This window comes from Leishmania major, chromosome 9, assembly GCF_000002725.2.
Source record: "Leishmania major strain Friedlin complete genome, chromosome 9".
NCBI lineage: Eukaryota > Euglenozoa > Kinetoplastea > Trypanosomatida > Trypanosomatidae > Leishmania > Leishmania major.
Window position 1 is genome coordinate 105583 of NC_007250.2, and position 19014 is coordinate 124596.

At 63.4% G+C, this 19014-nt stretch overlaps 6 protein-coding genes across 6 annotated transcripts; all 6 read left to right on the forward strand.

The window, feature by feature from the left end:
* Positions 1 to 170: 170 nt before the first annotated feature.
* LMJF_09_0260 (conserved hypothetical protein) lies at positions 171 to 980 on the forward strand (the record flags this gene model as incomplete). The annotated part of the gene is made up of 1 exon (XM_001681146.1): positions 171 to 980. One exon carries the CDS (start codon positions 171 to 173, stop codon positions 978 to 980), a length of 810 nt encoding a protein of 269 aa, XP_001681198.1.
* Positions 981 to 1510: 530 nt separating this feature from the next.
* Positions 1511 to 3376, forward strand: LMJF_09_0270 (putative drug resistence protein; the record flags this gene model as incomplete). Its single annotated transcript, XM_001681147.1, has 1 exon — positions 1511 to 3376. One exon carries the CDS (start codon positions 1511 to 1513, stop codon positions 3374 to 3376), a length of 1866 nt encoding a protein of 621 aa, XP_001681199.1.
* Positions 3377 to 6055: 2679 nt separating this feature from the next.
* Positions 6056 to 8395, forward strand: LMJF_09_0280 (conserved hypothetical protein; the record flags this gene model as incomplete). The annotated part of the gene is made up of 1 exon (XM_001681148.1): positions 6056 to 8395. The coding sequence occupies one exon, from the start codon at positions 6056 to 6058 to the stop codon at positions 8393 to 8395; it is 2340 nt and encodes a 779-aa protein (XP_001681200.1).
* A 1021-nt stretch (positions 8396 to 9416) lies between these two features.
* Positions 9417 to 13211, forward strand: LMJF_09_0290 (putative kinesin; the record flags this gene model as incomplete). Its single annotated transcript, XM_001681149.1, has 1 exon — positions 9417 to 13211. The coding sequence occupies one exon, from the start codon at positions 9417 to 9419 to the stop codon at positions 13209 to 13211; it is 3795 nt and encodes a 1264-aa protein (XP_001681201.1).
* A 934-nt stretch (positions 13212 to 14145) lies between these two features.
* LMJF_09_0300 (conserved hypothetical protein) lies at positions 14146 to 14856 on the forward strand (the record flags this gene model as incomplete). Its single annotated transcript, XM_001681150.1, has 1 exon — positions 14146 to 14856. One exon carries the CDS (start codon positions 14146 to 14148, stop codon positions 14854 to 14856), a length of 711 nt encoding a protein of 236 aa, XP_001681202.1.
* Positions 14857 to 15762: 906 nt separating this feature from the next.
* LMJF_09_0310 (putative protein kinase) lies at positions 15763 to 18426 on the forward strand (the record flags this gene model as incomplete). The annotated part of the gene is made up of 1 exon (XM_001681151.2): positions 15763 to 18426. The coding sequence occupies one exon, from the start codon at positions 15763 to 15765 to the stop codon at positions 18424 to 18426; it is 2664 nt and encodes an 887-aa protein (XP_001681203.2).
* Between the last annotated feature and the right edge of the window lie 588 nt (positions 18427 to 19014).

Below are 19014 nucleotides of genomic sequence, written 5' to 3' on the forward strand. Positions count from 1 at the left end.
ACAGCTGTTCTTGCACACGCCAACTCCCCCCCCCCTTCCCCTCCCACCGTGCACAGGCCAACCCCCTCCCTCCCCTCGCCCTCCCTGTTTTTGCCATCTCCACTTTGCCTGCCTCATGGATGCACACAAAACATACACGTAGACCGGTAGACACGCATAAGCGGAACACAATGCCGCTGATACGGCCTGGCATGCCGAAGCCGCCGCAGGGCTTCGATGTTGTGCTGGCCAAGCTGGAGGAGTACGATGAGCAGATGAAGCTGGCCACCCAGGAGGAATCAAAGGGTGTTGTCGGAGTGACCACCCGGCCTCGGCACAGCGGTGGCTTCGGGGCTCGCAAGCGCATGCGTGATGACGACGCCAACGCTGAAGACGGCACCGTGGCGCCGCCTGCAGAGGCATCCTCGACAGTCGCAGCCGCGGAGAGCGAAGCCGGCACCTCCACAGCGGGCGACGACAACGCGGAGGCTAAGGAAGAGCCGCCGATACCGCCGCTGTGGCGCATGGCCGCCATCAACCGCGCTCGCACTCGCTACGTCTTTCTTGCGTACTACAAGCAGCACATCATCTCCAAGGAGGTGTACGACTACTGCGTCGATACGAGGCTGATTGACGGCGGGCTCGCCCGGAGGTGGCGGCTGCCGGGGTATGAGCGGCTGTGCTGCACGGCGTGCGGTGTGCCCGGGGCGGCGAGTCTGGCAGCGAGCATCACCTCCAAGTACGCCCTGCGCGATCGGCAGGAGCGGCGATTGACCACGTCAGCGTCGCAGCAGCGCATCCACGACACGGCCACGTGCCTTTGCCGAGTGCCCGCGGCCCAGCGCAGGAGTAAGCACTTTGTGGCGTGTGCAGCGTGTGGGTGCCACGGTTGTTGCTCTGCAGATGCCATGAAGGGGCCGAAGGAGGGAGACGGCGGCGAAAAGACGGACAAGACGCGGGAGGAACCGTCCGTGAACGCACCTGGACGAGGAGAGGCGTAGAAACGGTGAAGTGAAACGGGGGATGGGCATGAGGAACGCGTGGGAAGGACTGGGCTGACGCGTGTGGAGCTGTGAGGATGGCGTTCCCATCTGTCCTGCCCACACCCCACCTTGGCGGGACCTCGTTTTTCTCGCGGTTACTTGTTGTCTGTATGTGCGTACATGTGTGTGTGTGTGTGTGTGTGTGTGTGTGTGCCGCAGCGATCCGCATGGCACCCCCTCTCACCCATCCAATCGAATCTGCATATCCGTCGTCCCTCTTGGCGTCTTCGGCCATACTCCGTCTGAGCCTCGTCTAGCCCCTCTCCTGCCCAACGGCACAGAAAGGGTGTAACGCAAGGAGAAGAGGCGCGGTAGAGGGAGGAGGCTCTCTCTCTCTCTCTCTCACAGTACCCATGTGTGGTGCGTTGTGTTACGTATGCGCAGCGGCTTGTATGCAGTGGCCTCTCTCCCAACTTCGCACTCTCCTATCATCCCTTGTCTTGTGGTGAAGCATCATACGATGCTTGTACGAAGGTACTGCACCACACATGCACCCGCACGAGCACCACTATGGCGCCGCGCCACTACCGGCGCCAGAGCAGGAGCAGCCTCTGGGCCACTACTTCTCTGTGACCTACGCGGAGCTCTTAAAGGCGCACGTACTTGATGTGCATCTTCCGAACATCCTCATCGGAATCAGCGCCAGCATCGAGGTACCGCTGGTCACCATTCTCGGCCGGCGCATCGGCGCCAGCTACTCCTCCATCGCAGACTACATCTCCGTCATGGCCCTGTGCCGCACGCTGCTGGACATCCCGTTCGGCATCGCCGTTGAGTACGTTGGGGTGCGCAACGTTATGTTCCTCTGTCTGTTCCTAAATATCGTTGCCTCCCTCGTCGGCCTCAATGTGAGCAACGACGTCTCGCTCTTCGCCTTCTGCATGCTGAGCGGCATCAGCCTCGGCGGCTTCTTCCTGGCGCGTCACATCTTCGTTGCCGGCATCACCTCCAAGAAGTATCGTGGCCTGCTCATGGCAATTCTGTCAGGGCTGCTACGATGGGCACACGTCATCGGCCCCGTCGCTTCAGGCATCTTCGCCTCGTACTCGGGCGACGTCCGCTACTCCTTCGTTCTGTCGGCTCTCGCGAGCAGCATCGCCTTCGGCACTCTAGCCGTTGCCACGCAGTCGACTCGGTGCCAGCAAGTGTGCGAGCGCACGTGCAGGGCAAGCCTCGCGTCGTCTGTGGCAAGGACTCCGCTACACTCAGAGCAAGAGGAGGACGCGCCGGATATCGTCTGGCACCACCCGGGCGGGACTGGCAGGGACGACGCTTACGTAGCGACGGCACTGCTACCGCCGGCGACGGCATCTTTCCCGACAAAGAGCGGCGTTACGAGCAGCTTGCGGGACTCGGCGAACTACCGTGGTATCGTCGGCGCGGAGAGGAGTGACATTACTTCGCCCCCGCATGCTCACCACCTCCACCACGCGCACGCAAACGGCGGTGTGGCAACGCGTCCCCGCAGCTGCAGTGGAGCGAGCATGGCGTCGGCGTCGCTGCACCCGGACACGGGGGCCTGCCAGGAGCACAACTTCCACTTCACAACGCTCTGGTACACCTTCGTCGACTACTGGAGCGTGATCTGGCGCCTTGGCCTGTACATTGTGCTCGCCACCGTGCTGCGTGCGAACCGCAAGCTCCTCATCTCCTTTGCGGGCATGCGCGCCGTGATGACGGATGCGCAGGTCTCCTACCTGATGGGCTTCAGCTTCATCTTCGACGCTCTCCTGTTCCCTCTCGGTGGCTTGATGATGGACCTGCTCGGGCGCCAGTTCGCCATGGTGCCCACCGCCGTCGGGCTCGGCATTGTCTTCACGTTCCTGCCCCTGTGCACGACGGAGCTAAAGCTCTACGTGGCCGCGTCGGCCTTCGGCATCGTGGACGCGCTGGGGTGCGGTATCATCATGACGCTCACGGCGGATCGGGCCCCGCCGCGCTGCGGGGCGCCGTTCTTTGGCATCATGCGGACGGTGCAGGACATGGGCCACGTTGTTGGCGCTCGCGGTGTGTCAAGCCTCATGCGCTACGCCGGCTTCGACGTGTGCTGCTGGATGCTGACGGTGGCCGGCTTCTTCACGGCGGTGTGGGGCGTATATGGGGTGCCAAGCGATACCGAGACGCTTCTCGAGGCACCACGGCTGGAGCAGGCGGCAGTTGTCGCACATGAGCGGCTGCTGCACAAGCTCTCGTCCTACTCCCAAAGCAGCGAGGAGACGGCGCCGCTGACGGTCGTGCCGGCGACGGCGACGCCACCCACGATGACGTATGGCACCGCTACACGACCGCAGCCTGCGCCGTGCGTGAGACGGCAAGACGGTGGAGAGGGATACCGCAGCGTTGCGCGGAGCTGACGGTGTCTGTGTCGGCGTGCGTGGGACCATACACAGCATGGTGCAAACGGTTCGCCGCATGCCCAAGCTGCTTGACCCTCCCCCTCCCCATTCTATCCATCCCCCACCCGCCCCCATCTTTGCACAGGGGGGGGGGAATGATCGTGACCCGGCGACATCCTTTTTCATGGAGGGTATGGGACTGGAGAGAAAGACCAGAGAGCGCGAGGAAAGAGCGTGGGGACACGGCCGCCAATGCGGATGCCGCGCCGGCTCGCTCGCTCTTCCGCAGCCGCCGTGTCACCTCCCATTGCCCTCTCTCTCGCGCGCGCGTCCAGCAGCGGTGCTCGTGCACGCCCACACATACCTCCCGCTCTCCCTGCCATTCCATCCGCCCTCCCTCTTACATCCACGCCCACACTTTTCCTTCGTTTTGGTCGTTAGCGCGTGATGTTCTTTCTCGTCCTCCGCCTCTCTAAGCCGCCCCGAGCGGTGCGCACGCGCCAGTGTGTCTTCTCATGAGTTGTTGTTCGTTTTTTCTGCAGGGGGGGGCTGGGTGGTTGGTTTGTGGTGGTTGGTTTGTGGTGGTGGTGCTCTCTGTGCGCTCTGCCAGCCGTGTGCAGGCGCTTCGCCTCATCCTCATTCATTGTCTTCCGTGTGATGGTTCACGTGTAACCTCTTCCCCTCTCCCCTTCGCCTCTGTTCTCCAACTAAAGCCCATCAACATCACCACATCATTGCCGTCCTCTTCTCAGGTGTATCAGCCAACATGGTAACCAACAAAAAAAAAAACGGAAATCGGACACGTATGCGTGAGACGGCAAGTATATGGGCAGCTGTCGCTGGCGTTGCGCGGTGCGCCCAGTCAGTCGAAGGGCCGGTGCATTGCCGCGCGCATGTGCGTGTGCGTGATGGGCACGCCTCTTCTCTTTTCCCGCTCTTGCCCGCCACGAAGTACAAACTCACCCACACACACCTACATATGTATGCATGTGTACATGTGGGAGAGGGGTATGCGCTTCTCTCTTACATCTCTCCCACTCTGCCTTCGGGGTGTGAAGAGCGGGGGGGAGCGGGAGGGGGGGGGGGTGCGCGCGTCAGATGTGGTAAAGGAGGATAAGGCATGCTTGCTTCTGTGAGAGACGTGTGCCAGTCGCAGCTGTTGCGATATGCATGTGTGGCGAAGCCTGTCAAGCTTGTCTGTATGTGTGTAAGTATATCTGTGTAAGTGTATGTATAGCGGTGTAGTTGCTCTCGTGTTCCCACACCCTCCCTCTCCTCCTCTATAACCGCCGCTGTTTAACGTGTGATGCGCCCTCCCCCCCCCCTCGTCTGTTTTCCGTTTGTATTGTGTGGTAATTCCGTTGTACCCGTCAGCCTCTCGCAGCGCCCTCCTACCTCCCCTCATCTACATCGCTCAGGTAGTACCTGCCTTTCGCACGTCTCTCTCTCTCTGCTTTGTTGCCGTGGTGGTCCCCTCATGACAAGCAGGGGGAGGGGGGGTGGGGGGATGAAGGGAAGAGCGTCGCGCACACCCGTGCGTGGCGTCGCAGAGTCCAGTGCACCCCTCCCCCTACCCTTTCTATCCCCTGCTCATGCTCAGTCGCTTCACGTGGTGACAGGGGTATGAGGCCCTGGACAGCGCTGCGTCGGAGCGCCCGACGACAGCGAACACGTGTGTGTCATCCATACGATAGGCAACACGTGTGAGGGCGACTCGAGCGTATGCCCCACACGGCCCACTGGTGTGTGGGGAGGCGCCTGCGTACCACCCCCTCCCCCCCCCCCCTCGAGGGGGATGCACCCGGTGGCAGCCAGCACAATGGGCGCGGCTGTAAAGCGACCTGCGAAGCGGGAGGCGGGTAGGGTTTGAGGAAGAGGCCGTGCTCTCCAATCACCGACTCGGTGCATTGCTGCAAGGCGTGTGCCTATCGCTGATTCGCACCACGGGATGGGAGCCCATGGCAGGGCCAGGGGGGAGGGGGCTGATGTGGAGTTTCGCTCATGTTGTGCAGCAGAGAATAGGCACGTTGAAAACGGACAGCGAAGCCAAGCCGCTCCCCCGTCATTTCCTCTCCAACCCCCTTCCCCCTCGACAAGTCTGGACCTCCGGACCGGGTGTATATATGGCCATAGCCTCCCCCTCCCCCACAAAAAAAAGAAGCGAAACAGTAAGCCGTGCTGCTTTCCACCGGCCAACAGAGGAGTGCATCGCATGTGCGCAGGGATTCTCTTCGCATCCGTCTTCTATCATCGCATCCCCCTCTCGTCATGCACGCGCAGACGCGCGCGCGTACGCCGCAAGAGCAAAGACCATTGCCACTCCACTGAAGTGCCGCCCGTTGTGGGGGAGGGGGTTTGCAGGAGGCGAAACAATTGCAACAGGCCTCGCGGCATCTGGAGAGCACGGCGAAGTGGGACTTGAGGCGCCGCAGAGGAGTGCTATGTATGTGCGTGCGCGTGTGCACGCCAAAGAAAAAGGGGTGCTGTGCTGAATCACCTTTGCCTCCCTCCTCCCCCTCCTCCTCCTCCTCCTCCTCTCCACCGCTCTCTTTCCCATGGCCATCACCACCATCGCCGCGGTGCTCAGGATGAGCAGGCGCACAGGCACGCACCAGGTAGGCAGCGCAGGCGACCCTTCATGCGGCGACGGTCTCACACACCAGCGCACGTGCTTTCCTTTTCTTTTTTCCTTTGCCGATGCTCAACCTGCTGCTGGAGCTCCTCGTGAGCATCGCACTGTGCGTCGCGCTGGCGTACTTTGCATTCCTGAACGTGCCGGTGGAGGCGGAGGAGCCGGGGTCGCCGGCAGCGGCGTCAGCGGGTGACGGGGCCTCCGCGATGGTGGGGGCCGCTCCCTCTGGTGCGCTCCCCAGAACCGGCAGCGATGGTGCAGAATACGGCCACGTGTACGACCCGCTCCTTCTCCTGCCGCACGAGCTGCCTCTCTACACGTCGATCACTCGCTACGTCTCCCTGGCTGAGGACACGACGCTCGGCATCGCCTACCGCTGGCTCCTCATCAACGGCCTTCACTACAGTCCTCGCGAGGTGTACGGCGAGCGGCGGCTGCGCGAGTGGGGCTACTACTACTCCAGCAGCGTCGGCGGATCAAGCGGCGGAAAGGATATCGTTGGTGCTCTGAGCGGCGCTGGCATGCGCGTCAGTGACCGCTCCTCATCTGCTGTCGCCTCCTCGCTCTCCTCGGCGGGGAGTACCATGGCGGCTAGTCTTGACTCCTCACGTTGCTCTCGTCGCCGTCTGCGCCGCGGCGCGGCAGCGGCGGCCGCGGCCCTGCCAACGCCGCTGCGGAGGGAGAGCGCGCATTGGGTGAATGTTCTCATCCGCTGTGCGGCCTTCCTGTGCCTCGGCGGTGGCACAGTGAAGCCGGAGGTGTGGACAGACCACCTACTCTACAGCGCAGAGAAGGTGTTGGAAAGTGTGAACGCGGGCTACGAGAACCGCATGCGAGCACGTGCGGCGCAGGCACATGCCGTGGCGGCCCAACTCGCAAGCGCTGCCCATTCATCGCCGCCGCCGGACCGGGCCTCGTCACAGTCTGCAGCACCGCTGCTTACAGCGTCTCGAAAACCGCTCCTGCGCATCCAGCTGCTAGAGCTCGGCTCCGGGCTTCTTGGGAGTGCGCTCCGGGACGTACACCGCCCCCCACTGAGCCTCCACCACGGAGCCGGTGACGCCTCCGGTAGCACCGCCACACCGTCGAGAGCAGCACCCCCAGCCAGACGTGCAGCGACTGCTGCCGTTGCCGGCTCACCGGGCATGGCACCATCGGCGACTAGCTTTGCCTACCATCACCACCACAGCAACAGCAGCGTCAGTAGTGACTACCGTCAGCAGGTAAGCTCGCATGCCGCCCTCTGCGCCCCCAGCTTCCTCCTCTCGTCCTCCGTGGCAGGCCTCAGCACCGCAATCACAGATGCAGTGTCGTCTATGACGACTTGCGGCGCTGACAGCGCGCATCTCAGCGATCCGGTGGCGGGCGCTCCTGTTGCGGACTACGCCGGCAGCTGCTCTTTGTTTACTGGTGGATGTGGCGGCGCCAGCAGTGCAGGCGCTCAGCTTGGTGTTGTTCTCCCTCGCGTGGAGGGGGACGTCATCTCAGTGGAGCAGGCCCACAGTGAGGGTTGTCACATGAGGCCACCCACCCCTGCCGCGTCGAATTCGACCCCCGCTCGCGCACCATCCGGGGCCGTGTCTGCCTCGCCGCTGCCACAGGCATCAGCGGCATTCCAACTCCGCTGCTTCGCGGTACCCCTGCTCTACGAAGACCAGCGGTTTCACGTGCGTCTCGGCTGCTGCCTCCCCCTCGGTGCTCTCCTCCCCGTCTCGCTGTGCGTACCGCCGGACGTTCTCACGCTGAACTGCGCCGTCGCCGTACATCGCGTCACCTTCGCCGGTCACCTCTACGCTGCATTCCATGGGGCGCGCGTGGAGCTGAGCTTTCCCACCGCTCCGCTCTTCACGGCAGTGGTGAAGGTGATGCCCGACACCAGCGATGCCAGCAGTGGGAGCGGGTCGGTGGCGAAGGTTAGTCGCCACGGCGGCTGGGGCATGCGTACCGCCGGTGGCAGCGGCGCTCATTCCGGTGCGGCGGCGGCGGCGACGGCCTTCACCGCAACCTACACGCAGCGCAACGAGGCGACTGCCGTCGGTGGCTCCATTGCCAGAGGACGCGACTCCTACAAGGCAGCCGCACGCCCCCCGCTTCCCCCACGGTCTGGGCTGTACAGTAGCAGCAGCAACGCATCTTTACACCATCATCATCGCAGCGGCATGAGCGGCGGCGGTGGCGCGTCAACGAGCGGATCCTGCTTGAACGAGCACAATGAAAAGGTGCAGGAAGTTGTGCTGCTGGCGGTGCGCCGCCTCATCGACTCTCTGACGTACCCGAAAGTTCTGGTGGGTGAGCTCGTGTGCCGCCGTCCCTCCGGTGCTGGCGGCACAGCGGAAGGCGGTGCGGAGATGCAGCTGCAGCTGAGATGGACTCGACAGACCGCCTCGCTGCCCCTGTGCATGTGAGAAACGTGAAGGGGGAAGCCAACCCTGCCAGACGTGCGCGGGCAGCCCAGCAGAGCTGCGCCTCCCCGTGTCCCCCTTCTCTGACTGTGGGGCGCGGGAAAGGGAGAGGAAGACAGAGCAGGAGAAGGGATCTGTCACGCTTCACCACCAACGCCCCTCGCATACAGTTGCCTCACTGCCAAGCGTCCGTGCCCCCCAGAAGCTGCAGCCACCCGTTGCTGTCCCCACAGGCATACGCTTGAGCGAAGGAAAGGATGAGGCGTCACGCGAGAGCAGCGGCAATGCACTGAGTGAAGCACAAGGAGTGCATACAAGACACATGACACGGCTCCCAATCAAGGGTAACGACGGTGCGAGCGCGTGGCGGAAGGTGCGACGTTGCTGCCGTGAATGGGTGTATGCCCTCTCCTTCCGCCCCCACCCCCCCCATGGGCACTTGTGTCAACGAGGGGTGGGAAGGGGGGAGGCAGACGGGCTCCTCTTCGCGACCCGTCCCGCTCCGGTTCGCCTCTCATTCCCATTCCCCGTTGACCCATTCTCCTCCCGCTCTCGCTCTCTACCTCTGCTGTCCTTTCTTCGCGGATCTCTCACCTCCATCCCCTCTCCCCCACTCTACACATACACACACACGTAGAGGTTGGCGTGTGGTGAGTCGCCGCTGCTGCTGCCAGAGACCGCGCACACACGAGAACGCATCGCCGCCGGCGTCCCCCCTCCCCTCCCCTCCATTGTCAGAGCCACACTCCACGCACATGCATACACATACACACATACATCCATGTATACGATAGACATACACGCATACGCCCCGCACTTGTACATAGACACTACACTGCGCCCCGCCCAAGATAGGCCTTGTGCCGCACCCCCCCCCCTGCCTCTGCTGTGAGAGGGGTTTCCATACGCGGCTATGAAGGTGTTCTGCCGTTTTTCTCCGCCGCCGGTGGCAGTCCCCGCTGTGGAGGCACCAGCGGGCGGGCACTGTCGCATCCCGCAGGAACCAGCTGAGGCCGTCCTCCTCATGCGAGCTGATGGACCCTCCTCAGCTGCGACAAGGCCAAACGCCGCGTCTGCCATGGTCGCCGGTGCGCGTGTCTACCTCGCGGACCCCGCCACTCTCAGCAAGGCGACGTTCTCCTGCGACGGCGTGTTTCTTCCGTCATCACCCACGGCAGCAACACCGGCGGCCATGGCTGCACAGCAACAACACCTGTACGACGTGACGTGCAAGAGTCTGCTGGTGCCGGCGCCGCGCCCACTCGAGCGGCAACGGCGATGGTTCAGCAGCTATCCCGTACCGACTGCGGCCCGTCGCATTTACCTCGCCTACGGGCAGACAGCAAGCGGCAAGACGTACAGCCTGTTCGGCGAGACCTCGACGAGCTCTGGCGTCGAGGGGCTGTCCCCTGCGGCAGGTGTGGTGCCCCGCTACCTGCACGACGTCTTCAGCACAAGGAACGACGCAGAGCAGCGGCGGCGTCGATGCGGCACTGGCCGTGGCAGCGTCGACGGGGCCGTCGATGACGTCTTTGTCGACCTTTCGTGCTTTGAGGTGTACAACGAGGCCGCGATGGATCTGGTGGCGCTCTCCGTCGCGCAGTCGACGCTCGACTTCCCGCACTCCACCGGCGCGGCTGATGTGGCACGAGGCAGCGTGGTCCGCCGCCTGAGCTCCAAGACTCCAACTGACGCTGCCGCCGGAGTGACACACTCCTTGAGGTCTTCCGACCTACGGCGGCAGCTGCCGGTGTGGATGGCGCACAAACTGTACCGCAGTGAGCAGCATCCGGACGGGGCTGACGCGCACACGCAAGAGGACGTGTGGGGCACGCGTAGCGAGAGCTCCGCGTCGGTGGAGACAGGCTGCACCGCCACCGCTGGAGCCGCAGCGGCACCGTTCGCATCATCACCGACCCTCTCGCGGTTTCTCAAGACCGAGTACAAGGCTACTGAAAAGCAGCAGGTGCTGCGGTCACTGGAGCGCGCACGATGCACGACCTTCGCCGAAGCGCAAGCGGTCTTGCAGGCCCTGCTTGCTCTACGGCAGGAGTGCGCCACCAGCCGCAACCAAAGCTCCTCCCGCGGCCATCTCGTCCTGTGCGTCCGGGTTTACGCGCCAGCGGCGCGTGACGATCTGGCAAGTGAGTGGATCATGCAGCACGAAACGGCATTTGTGGATCTGGCCGGGTCAGAGAGCGGAAAGCTCGCCGACGCCGACGTAGCCGATGTCTGCGCCTCTAAGGTGGCGTGCCATCAGCCGAGACGGCGAGGCCACGCAGCCACCGGAGCAGCGTCCTCGTCGCGCGCGAGCAGTCTGCACAGCCGCGTCTCACTGGATACCTCCATGCAATCTGGCGTCTCCTTGCAGCACAGCGGCATCAGCAGCGGCACCACCACTACGGTCAGCTCGGCATATCATCGCTCTCTCCTCCGCCCATCTCCCGAGGCAGACAAGAAGGCGGTACGGGTGCGGCGGCGGCGCGAGACAAGGTCTATCAACGCAAGTCTCCTGGCCCTTCGTAAGGTCTTTCGGGCTCTCTATGAAGCAACACGGTTGAGCCACACAGCCGTCGCCCAGGGGTCAGCAGCATCAGCGGCGACTAAACTCCCGCGCCGGCCTCCGCTGCACCACGCCCCTTTCAAGGACAGTGCGCTGACGGCAATCCTCGAACCTTTCCTGGTGCCGCAGCCATCTGCAGCGACTCCATCATCATCCATCTCTCCGAGTGCACCAGAGGGTGCCGCCGCCGTGCACGTTGTGCTGCTTGTGTGCTGCTCCAGTAGGTCCGTCGACTTCTTCGAGACAATCGCCTCCCTGCGGTTGGGAGCAGAGGCCGCTGCAGTAAAGCCGGAGGTCGTCCTGCGCGCGCTGCCGGTGCAGCAGCGCGCGCAACAACATCAGCTGCACCTCTCCGGGTGTGCCACTCACCTCAAGCCGCACTACAACACCGCCGGCCACCGCCACCGCGAGGGCGGCGGGTGCGCGGCGTGTTTGCCTCCGCGGCTCTGCCGCAGCGCGTCGGCCCCGAGTCGACGATTGGTGCTTTCAGGCGATGAGAATGAGCAAGGGGAAGTGGACGAGCTTAGCAAGTGCACCAGTGCACCCGGCATCAGGGCTGCGTCAAGTGAGCGTCACGACCGGCGCAGACCTGGTGAGGCCGTCATGAGTGCCGCAGACGCTGCCCGCCTCTGCGATGAGGCTCGCCAGTACAAGAAAACGGCCCAGCAGCTTTACAAGCAGTGCAAGTCGCTGTGCGAGAGCTATGACGAGTGCGTTGACGAGCTGCAGTGGTGCCGCGCCGCGCTGTCGGAGCGGGACGCTCGCGTCGCCGAGCTGGAGGCAGCACTCGAGAAGGTCACTCGCGCATGTGCAGCAGGCTCGTCGAGACAGCCGCAGCAGCCTCTACCAGAGCCGCTGCAGCCGCGCACCCCAAAAGCAAGCCGCAACAGTACCGCCGCCCACGGATCACCCGCTGCACGCACGCCTCACCCGCTGCGCCTTCAGCGCAGCAGCCGGGAAGCGGCTGCGGGTGAGTCCCGTGAAGTCATCGCAGCAGTTAACGACAGCGGTAAGCGGGAGGTGAGCGCTGACCCTGTGCCGTCCGCCACGGCGTCGGTCACTGCAGAGAGTATGCGAGCCACTTCCACCAACTCCACGGCACGAGAAGGCAGCGGGCGGTGGATGGTGAGCGTGTCGCCCTTTTCCACCGCGTCGCTCGCAGAAGGAACAGCAGCCCGCATGGCGACGGTGCGCGAGGACGTGGAGGGCGTGAAGGACGTTGTCGATGACGCCGGCAGCAGCGGCAGTAGCATTCTCCGTCAATCCTGCGACTCAAGCGTTGAGCGGCAGCAACAGCACGCTCGACGCATCATGGACACGCTCCTGGCGCGGCAGATATTCCCTTCAGACGAGCCAGTGGAACCGACCCAGTCCCTGTCACCACCCTGCGCGAGCTCTCCCTATCCGGTCTTGCCCACGCTCTCAGCGCGCGGCACTGCGGCGCCCGCATCGTCACCGGTGCAGGAACAGCAACACGCACGAAGTCACAGCAGCTGCCAAGACAGCGAGAGCGACGCACACGTTGCGCAAGGACGCGAGTCCGACAGCGATGGTCGGAGCCCGCTCACAGCGGAGGCGGACGCGGCAGCCGGTGAGCCGGCACGTGCGAAAGAGGTGGCCGAGGCGAGTGCTACTGTTGCGGCAGCCTCTGCTTCCATGTCGGCGCCGCGTCAGTCGTACAACACCCCCCGCTCCTCCTCCGCCGGTGCAACGGCGTCGTCCTTGCTGGAAGGGAGGGGCAGCGTCAGTGTCGGGCGGTCTTCCTGCTACAGTGTCGCGGAGGGGCCAGAGGTTGAGTTAATGGCCTTCCTCTCCTCTGCGGCTACCGCCGTGCACGGGGTCACTGCACCAGTGGCATCAGCCTCAGCAGTGTCAGCCACTGCGCCATGGTCGAAAGAGATGAACGTCAGTGTGTCGCACACAGTGCCGCGCGACTCCCCTCTTCGTGCGACGACAAGGCGGGTGATCGCCATGTCGATGGATCGCGACCGCGAGGTTCCTCACGCGGAGGCGGCGGTCGGCGGTGATGAGGAAGACGCCGTCGAGGAAGTGGTGATACGGCTGAAGAAGCAAGACCGTAGTGGCGCCCTTCGCATCCCCGCGGCAACGTGTCAGCCTACGGAAACCATCCGGCATGTCGAGGTGAACGGCAGGGCGGCATCGAAACCACCCTGCAGCAGCCCTCCTCTCGGTGCAGTTTCCTCGGCTCCCGTGCCGCCGTCGGCATCGCCCCTGGGGCGGGTGTACCAACTGTGATATGAAGAGAAAGGGGGGAGATGGTCGACGTGCTGGAGGGAAGCCGGTGGCGCGCTGGCGTCACGGCGCACCCTCTACTTGTGCCTCTGTCTGTCCTCTTGCGCTCGCGCTCGCCATGTCCGCCACACACACATACACATACACACACCTTCATCCGCATCCACTCACAAGCACGCACACAGCCACATGGAGAAGAGGGAGGGTCGCATATGGCCAAGCAACGACCAAGGCACTCGCATCGTGTGGGGACGACAGACTCATCGATGGAGCTGCGCAAGTTTCTTTCGGTGTGTGCGTGTGTGTGCGTGTGGCGATCATACAGCCCTCACGATGGGAGCATCGAGCATCTTGCATTGTTGCGTAGGCAGGTAAGGAGAGGGGCGAAAGAGAGTGCGACCGGATACACTTGGACTGTGCATCACACTCCTCTCACTGCGTGCGCATGCTTATGCGGCTTCTCCATGCCTCTGCTCGCACAGCGCTCGCGAATCAGCAGCGAGGAAGGCTTGGAGGAGGGGAGCGTCGTCCGCCGATTTTTCGTCTCCCCCTTCTCCCTTTCTCTGAAGCGATGCAGTCTCCCAGAGACGCACACACACACACACACACACACACCGACGCACACAAACATGTGCTTGTGCACATCTGTGTGTGTGTGTGTGCGTGTGTGTGCGTCTCGTATTCTCTCCACTCCACTCTTGCGCTCTCTTTACCGGCCTTCTCGCCCCACTGCCATTCTTTGCGCTTGGGCTTTCACGTCTTTAGAAAACAGCGCGCTCGCACAAAGACTGCTGCGGTGGCAGAGCAGCGCGGCCTACGCTGGACGCATACCACGGCGCGCACCGCAAAGTCAGGCTGGCCTCCACGCGGCCACACCGACACACACACACACACGCACACACATACACATATCACATGGGAATACGCAAGCAGCGGCATGACTTTGGTCTTCGAAGCTCGACGGCTGCCTTTTGGCAGCATCTCTGAAGTGTATGCGGCCTCCATTCAGCCCATCGTAGCTCTTCACGCGCTGGACAAGCTACCCCTGTGGGATCGCTGCATGCTCGTCGCAGTGCTGCCCGTCGTGCAGCAGCGCCACTCCGCCAGCGCCGCAGCAGCACCGCCATCGACGGTGGTGCGACCATCACTCACGAGGAATGATAGCGATAACGCAGATGCCGCCGCCGCTTCCTTGTCGTCTGCCACGGTACGAGCAGCGAATCATGAGGAGCGGGTCAATGCATCACCAGAGCTGGCGGGAGCGCCGTCCCTCGAGGATGTCGCGCTGGCATTGACCATTGTGCGCGCCCTGGATGAGCTGGAGGTGGTGTACGACTCCAGTATCAGTACACGCGCGGAGCTGGAACAGCAGCAGCAGCAGCAGCCGTCTTTGCCCGCAGCGTCCCTTGCGGAGGCGCCGCGCCGCGCCTTCAAACAGCCGAAGAAGACGTCGGAGGAGCTTCTAATGGAGCAGCTCCTACAGGAACGGTTTACTGACACGGCCCCGTATCTCCTAGAGAGCAGCGACGAGGGTGGCGAGAACAGCGCAGACGCGGCGGTCGACGTCGCCATGTGCTTCACGGTCAAGGGAGAGAGCCTGGGCATCGGGTCTGCGACGATATTTGGCGGCCACGGATATCACCCCTGATGACTGCTCTGGCTATGTGGGCCGCTTTGCTCAAGAGAAAACTCCGCTGTGCCGCAGCAGGAGCCGGGGGGAGGGGGGAGGGGGGGAGGACAGCACAGGAGACATCCTTCTGCCTCTCTTACCCCTCCCTCTCCCTCCCTACTCCTCCTCCCAACCTCTTTCCCAGCTCACCAGCGTCGCTACCCGCATCCTTCGCACGCGTGTGTCTGCGCGCCCACCGCGAGGCGGACACACTCGCTAGCGGTGCTTCGATCGCATCATGGAGCGGAGAGAGCACAGGCAGACGTAGGCGCGCTGCCCAGACCAGGACGGGTTAAGAACTGTTAAGAGCTAACTCCCCCAGCAGCAGCGGTGTGTGCTTCACAAGGAGTAAGACATTCACGTCCACCGCAACTACCCGTGCTGTGAGGGAGGTCGCATGGAGACTCCACCCGAAAACCTCGCGTGCGGCGGCACTCGCCTACTCTGCTTCTGTACTCTCGTGTGCATCGATGTGCGCATGGTAGCGAGATACGCACGCGCCAACATGCAAGATGGGTCGAGTCTACTGCCACAGTCCCTCTCTTATCATCGACCACCTCTTCGCCTTGTCGTCCTCTCCCTATCCCACCATCACCACCAAAACTCACCCACTCGACCCTGCGGCGTCATCACAGCAAGAGAGGGCCCGCACACTCTTGAAAGGAACTAAAAGGGGGAAAACGAGCGAGCGAGAGAGAGAGAGAGAGGGAGGGAGCCAGTGCCGATACGGCGTAGGCACACGCACACGCACACGCATGCGTGCTGCAGGCGTGGTGAGCGCGGGAACGGGGCGAACAAGAACAGCGCGATTACGACTACGAAAGCGTCAGGGAAAAGAAACGGGAGAGAACCGACAGAGGTGTGCGGTGCTCCGGCAACCGCAAAATGCAGCAGCAGCAGCAGCAGCCACGTCGCTGCAGCCGCGGCTCTGTGTCCCCCTCTTGTGAAGGGCACAGCTATTTAAAGGCGATCATCGTGGAGGAGACGGAAGAGGGAGGAAAAGAGGATGGGGTGGGCATGGGCGAGGACAGAGGTCCAAGTGTCGGCGGCGGCGACGGTGGCACCAGCTGTGTCAGCAACTCGCCCCTCACTTCCAGTTCGGGCGTCAGCGTTCACGAAGCCCAGCCACCGAGGGCGGCGGCCACCGTGGCAGCGGCGCCACTGGGGCTAATCGCGTCGGGCTTAGACGAGCCTCTGTTCAGTGAGCAGGCGCACCCCCTCCACACGAAGAGCAGAGCAACTGAGGCGCCGCAAACCCCACCACCACTACTACATTCGGTGGTCGGTGGCGACACCAGGGCTGTGGACGCTGGTAATAGGACGGGCACCGCACGAATCATGCGACTAGATCCCATCGCGCCCTCCTTGCCGTCTTCTTCGGCTCCCCACGCGGTGGCCCATCACACGCTGCGCCTCCGGCCCGCTGCCGCCTTACTGCAGCCCCCGCCAAACACACCGCCGCTGCACGAGCCGGTGGGCGAAGAGGAGTGGGCGCCTCCCTCAAAGCGTCTGCGTCCACACCTGAGCAACCCCGCCGCCCCTTCAGCGACGCCTCCTTCAGCAACGGCACCTGAGCGGCTCAGCACTGCAGGAGTCGGTGGCAGCGGCAGCCGTGTACTGCGGCTGCCGCTGTCGAGCAGCAATGCCGCTCCGGCCGACACCGCAACGACGTCAGCCCATACGCCAGCGTCAGTTGCCGTTGCCGGGGGTGGCAGTGGTGAGGTCTCGGCCACCGCAACCACTAACGTCTCTGCACGTGGTGGGGCGCTTAAGGGAGGCAGAGGAGAAGCACAAGAAGAGCCAGAGAGCACAAGAAAGATCAACGAGGAGGCGCAACGTGCGTCCGACACGCCTGCCAATGGCCCCTTGCGTGTCTCACCGGTGTCGTCAGCCGGTGCCACTATCCCCAACCCTGAGGCGACTGGCATTGGTGCCGCGCCTGTGTCAGCGAGCGCGGCGCGGCGCCCAACGCCAATCCTCACAAGCACCCCCTCGCGCGCCGTGTCTGTCAACGCACCAAATGCGGGGTTGCCCCTGACCGTTACGGTGGAGTCGGCCGTTTCGCAGCAGCAGCAGCAGCAGACCCGGTCGGCCGCACCCGTCGCCATGGGGACAAGCGGCTTCTCGCGCCTACGCTCGCTTACACCCACGCCGTACCCCGGCACGCAAGGGTCTCCGTGCCGGCGTCACCGCTTTGTGGGGGTGAACCTCCCCGGTGCTCCGCCACCGTCCATTGACTTCAGCTCCATTCAGCGCACCGTGAAGGAAGTCTACGAAGTGCATGAGAAGCTCAGCGAGGGCACGTATGGCGAGGTGTTCAAGGGCGTCGACAAGCGAACCGGTGCTGCGGTGGCGCTGAAGCGCATCAAGATGCTGAGCGCCCATCAGGGCTTTCCCCAGACCTCGCTGCGGGAGGTGATTGCCCTTCGGCACATCCAGAACGAGCGCGAGCGGCTCGAGGAACGACTGCGCAACGACGCGCATCACCGTGGCGCGGTGGCCATCACCGATCCTCTCGCCGAGGTCTCGCAACTCTGTGATGTTCTCCTCTACGATCGGCAGCAGCGCGACATTGTGCTGGTGTTCGCGTACGCCACAGCGAGTCTGGCTGGCCTGTGTCGCCGCCAGTTCTCCTTCACACCATCGGAGATGGCCCTTCTCATGAAGAAGCTTCTCATCGCGGTGCGCAAGCTGCACGAGATGCGCATCATTCACCGCGACATCAAGTCGGACAACGTACTTGTAACGAGTGAGGGCGAGGTGCAGCTGACCGACTTTGGGCTGTGCTCCATCGCAGCGTCTGGGTCGTCGCGCTCTGGTAAGCATGTGTGGCGGACGCCGAGCGTGATTACTCTGGCCTACCGTCCGCCAGAGATGCTGCTGGGCAGTACCGCGTATGATGAGAAGGTCGATGTGTGGTCACTTGGGTGCCTGCTCGCTCAGATGTACCTCCTCGAGCCCCCCTTCTACAGGCACCGCGCGCAGGCGCAGCAGCATCAGCAGCAGCAACGTGCACCAGAGCGATCGGCGGCCACGGAACTCGAGCAGCTCTCCCGCATTACAGAGATTCTGGGGCCGCTGCCGCCGGTGAGCGTTTATCACCCGGACTCGTGTCAGCACATGCGTGTTCTGGAGCAGCTGGAGGTGCAGGGGCGCCTGGCGGAGGCTGGGCGAGCAGCACAACCGGCAAACTGGGGCAGGCTGCAGACCATCTTCGAGCCCAGCTTTCTGTATCAGCAGTTCCACGGCTTTCGGGGCTGGTTTGAGGCGGAGTTGGGGCGCTCGCGGCACCAGCCACATCGTCGGCCCACACAGGCTTGCATGGATGTGCTCTGCGCGGCCCTGCAACTCGACCCGCAGCAGCGCCCCACCGCGGCAGAGCTGCTGCGCATGCCGTACTTCACCACCTTGGACGACACCCCGTTGCTGGGCAACTATCAACGGGTCCTCCCCGTCACCCCGGAGCGGGAAGATGAGGTGCGCCGTGGTTTCATGATAAAGGTGCAACGATGCGGGGACAGTCACACGCAGCGCCGCCCGCATCAGTGACACACCACACGAGCGCAAGCGCAGCAGCAACAGGCCAGAGGGACCAAGACAGTGCAAGACGCGAGTTTGTGTGTGTGTGTGTGTGTGTGTATGTGTGCGTGTGTGTGTGTGTGTGCTCCTCTTTGCACATAACGGCAGCAGTCGTGCCTATAGGAGACGAGGAAAGCACCGGCGCGTCGCGCGCCCACATCCGGGCGATGGTCGTCTGCCGGAAAAAGAGGGGGAGGGAGCAATGCAAGGAGGGCAGACGTGGTCATGCGTAGTTGTTTGCTTGTCTTTTGGAAGTCCTCCCTCGCAACTCACCCGTCGTTGTGGATGCGTGCCGAGGTGGTGAGGTGGGCGTGAGCGTGAGCGTTTTCTCTGTCGTCGTGCTTTACACCCTTTTCTCTCTCTCTCTCTCTGCGGGTGTGTGCATAGACAGCCAATCGTCATCCGTCCGCTTCACCGCAACCCCCTCTCGGTCTGTGGGATGTGTGGCTTCGATGTGCCTCTCCTGCCGCAGCACGGCGTGCGCCACCTTGCTTCCGACACACCTGTGGCCCGCCCTACCCTGCAAAAGCAGAAGAAGCCAAAAGAATAATGCTAGTA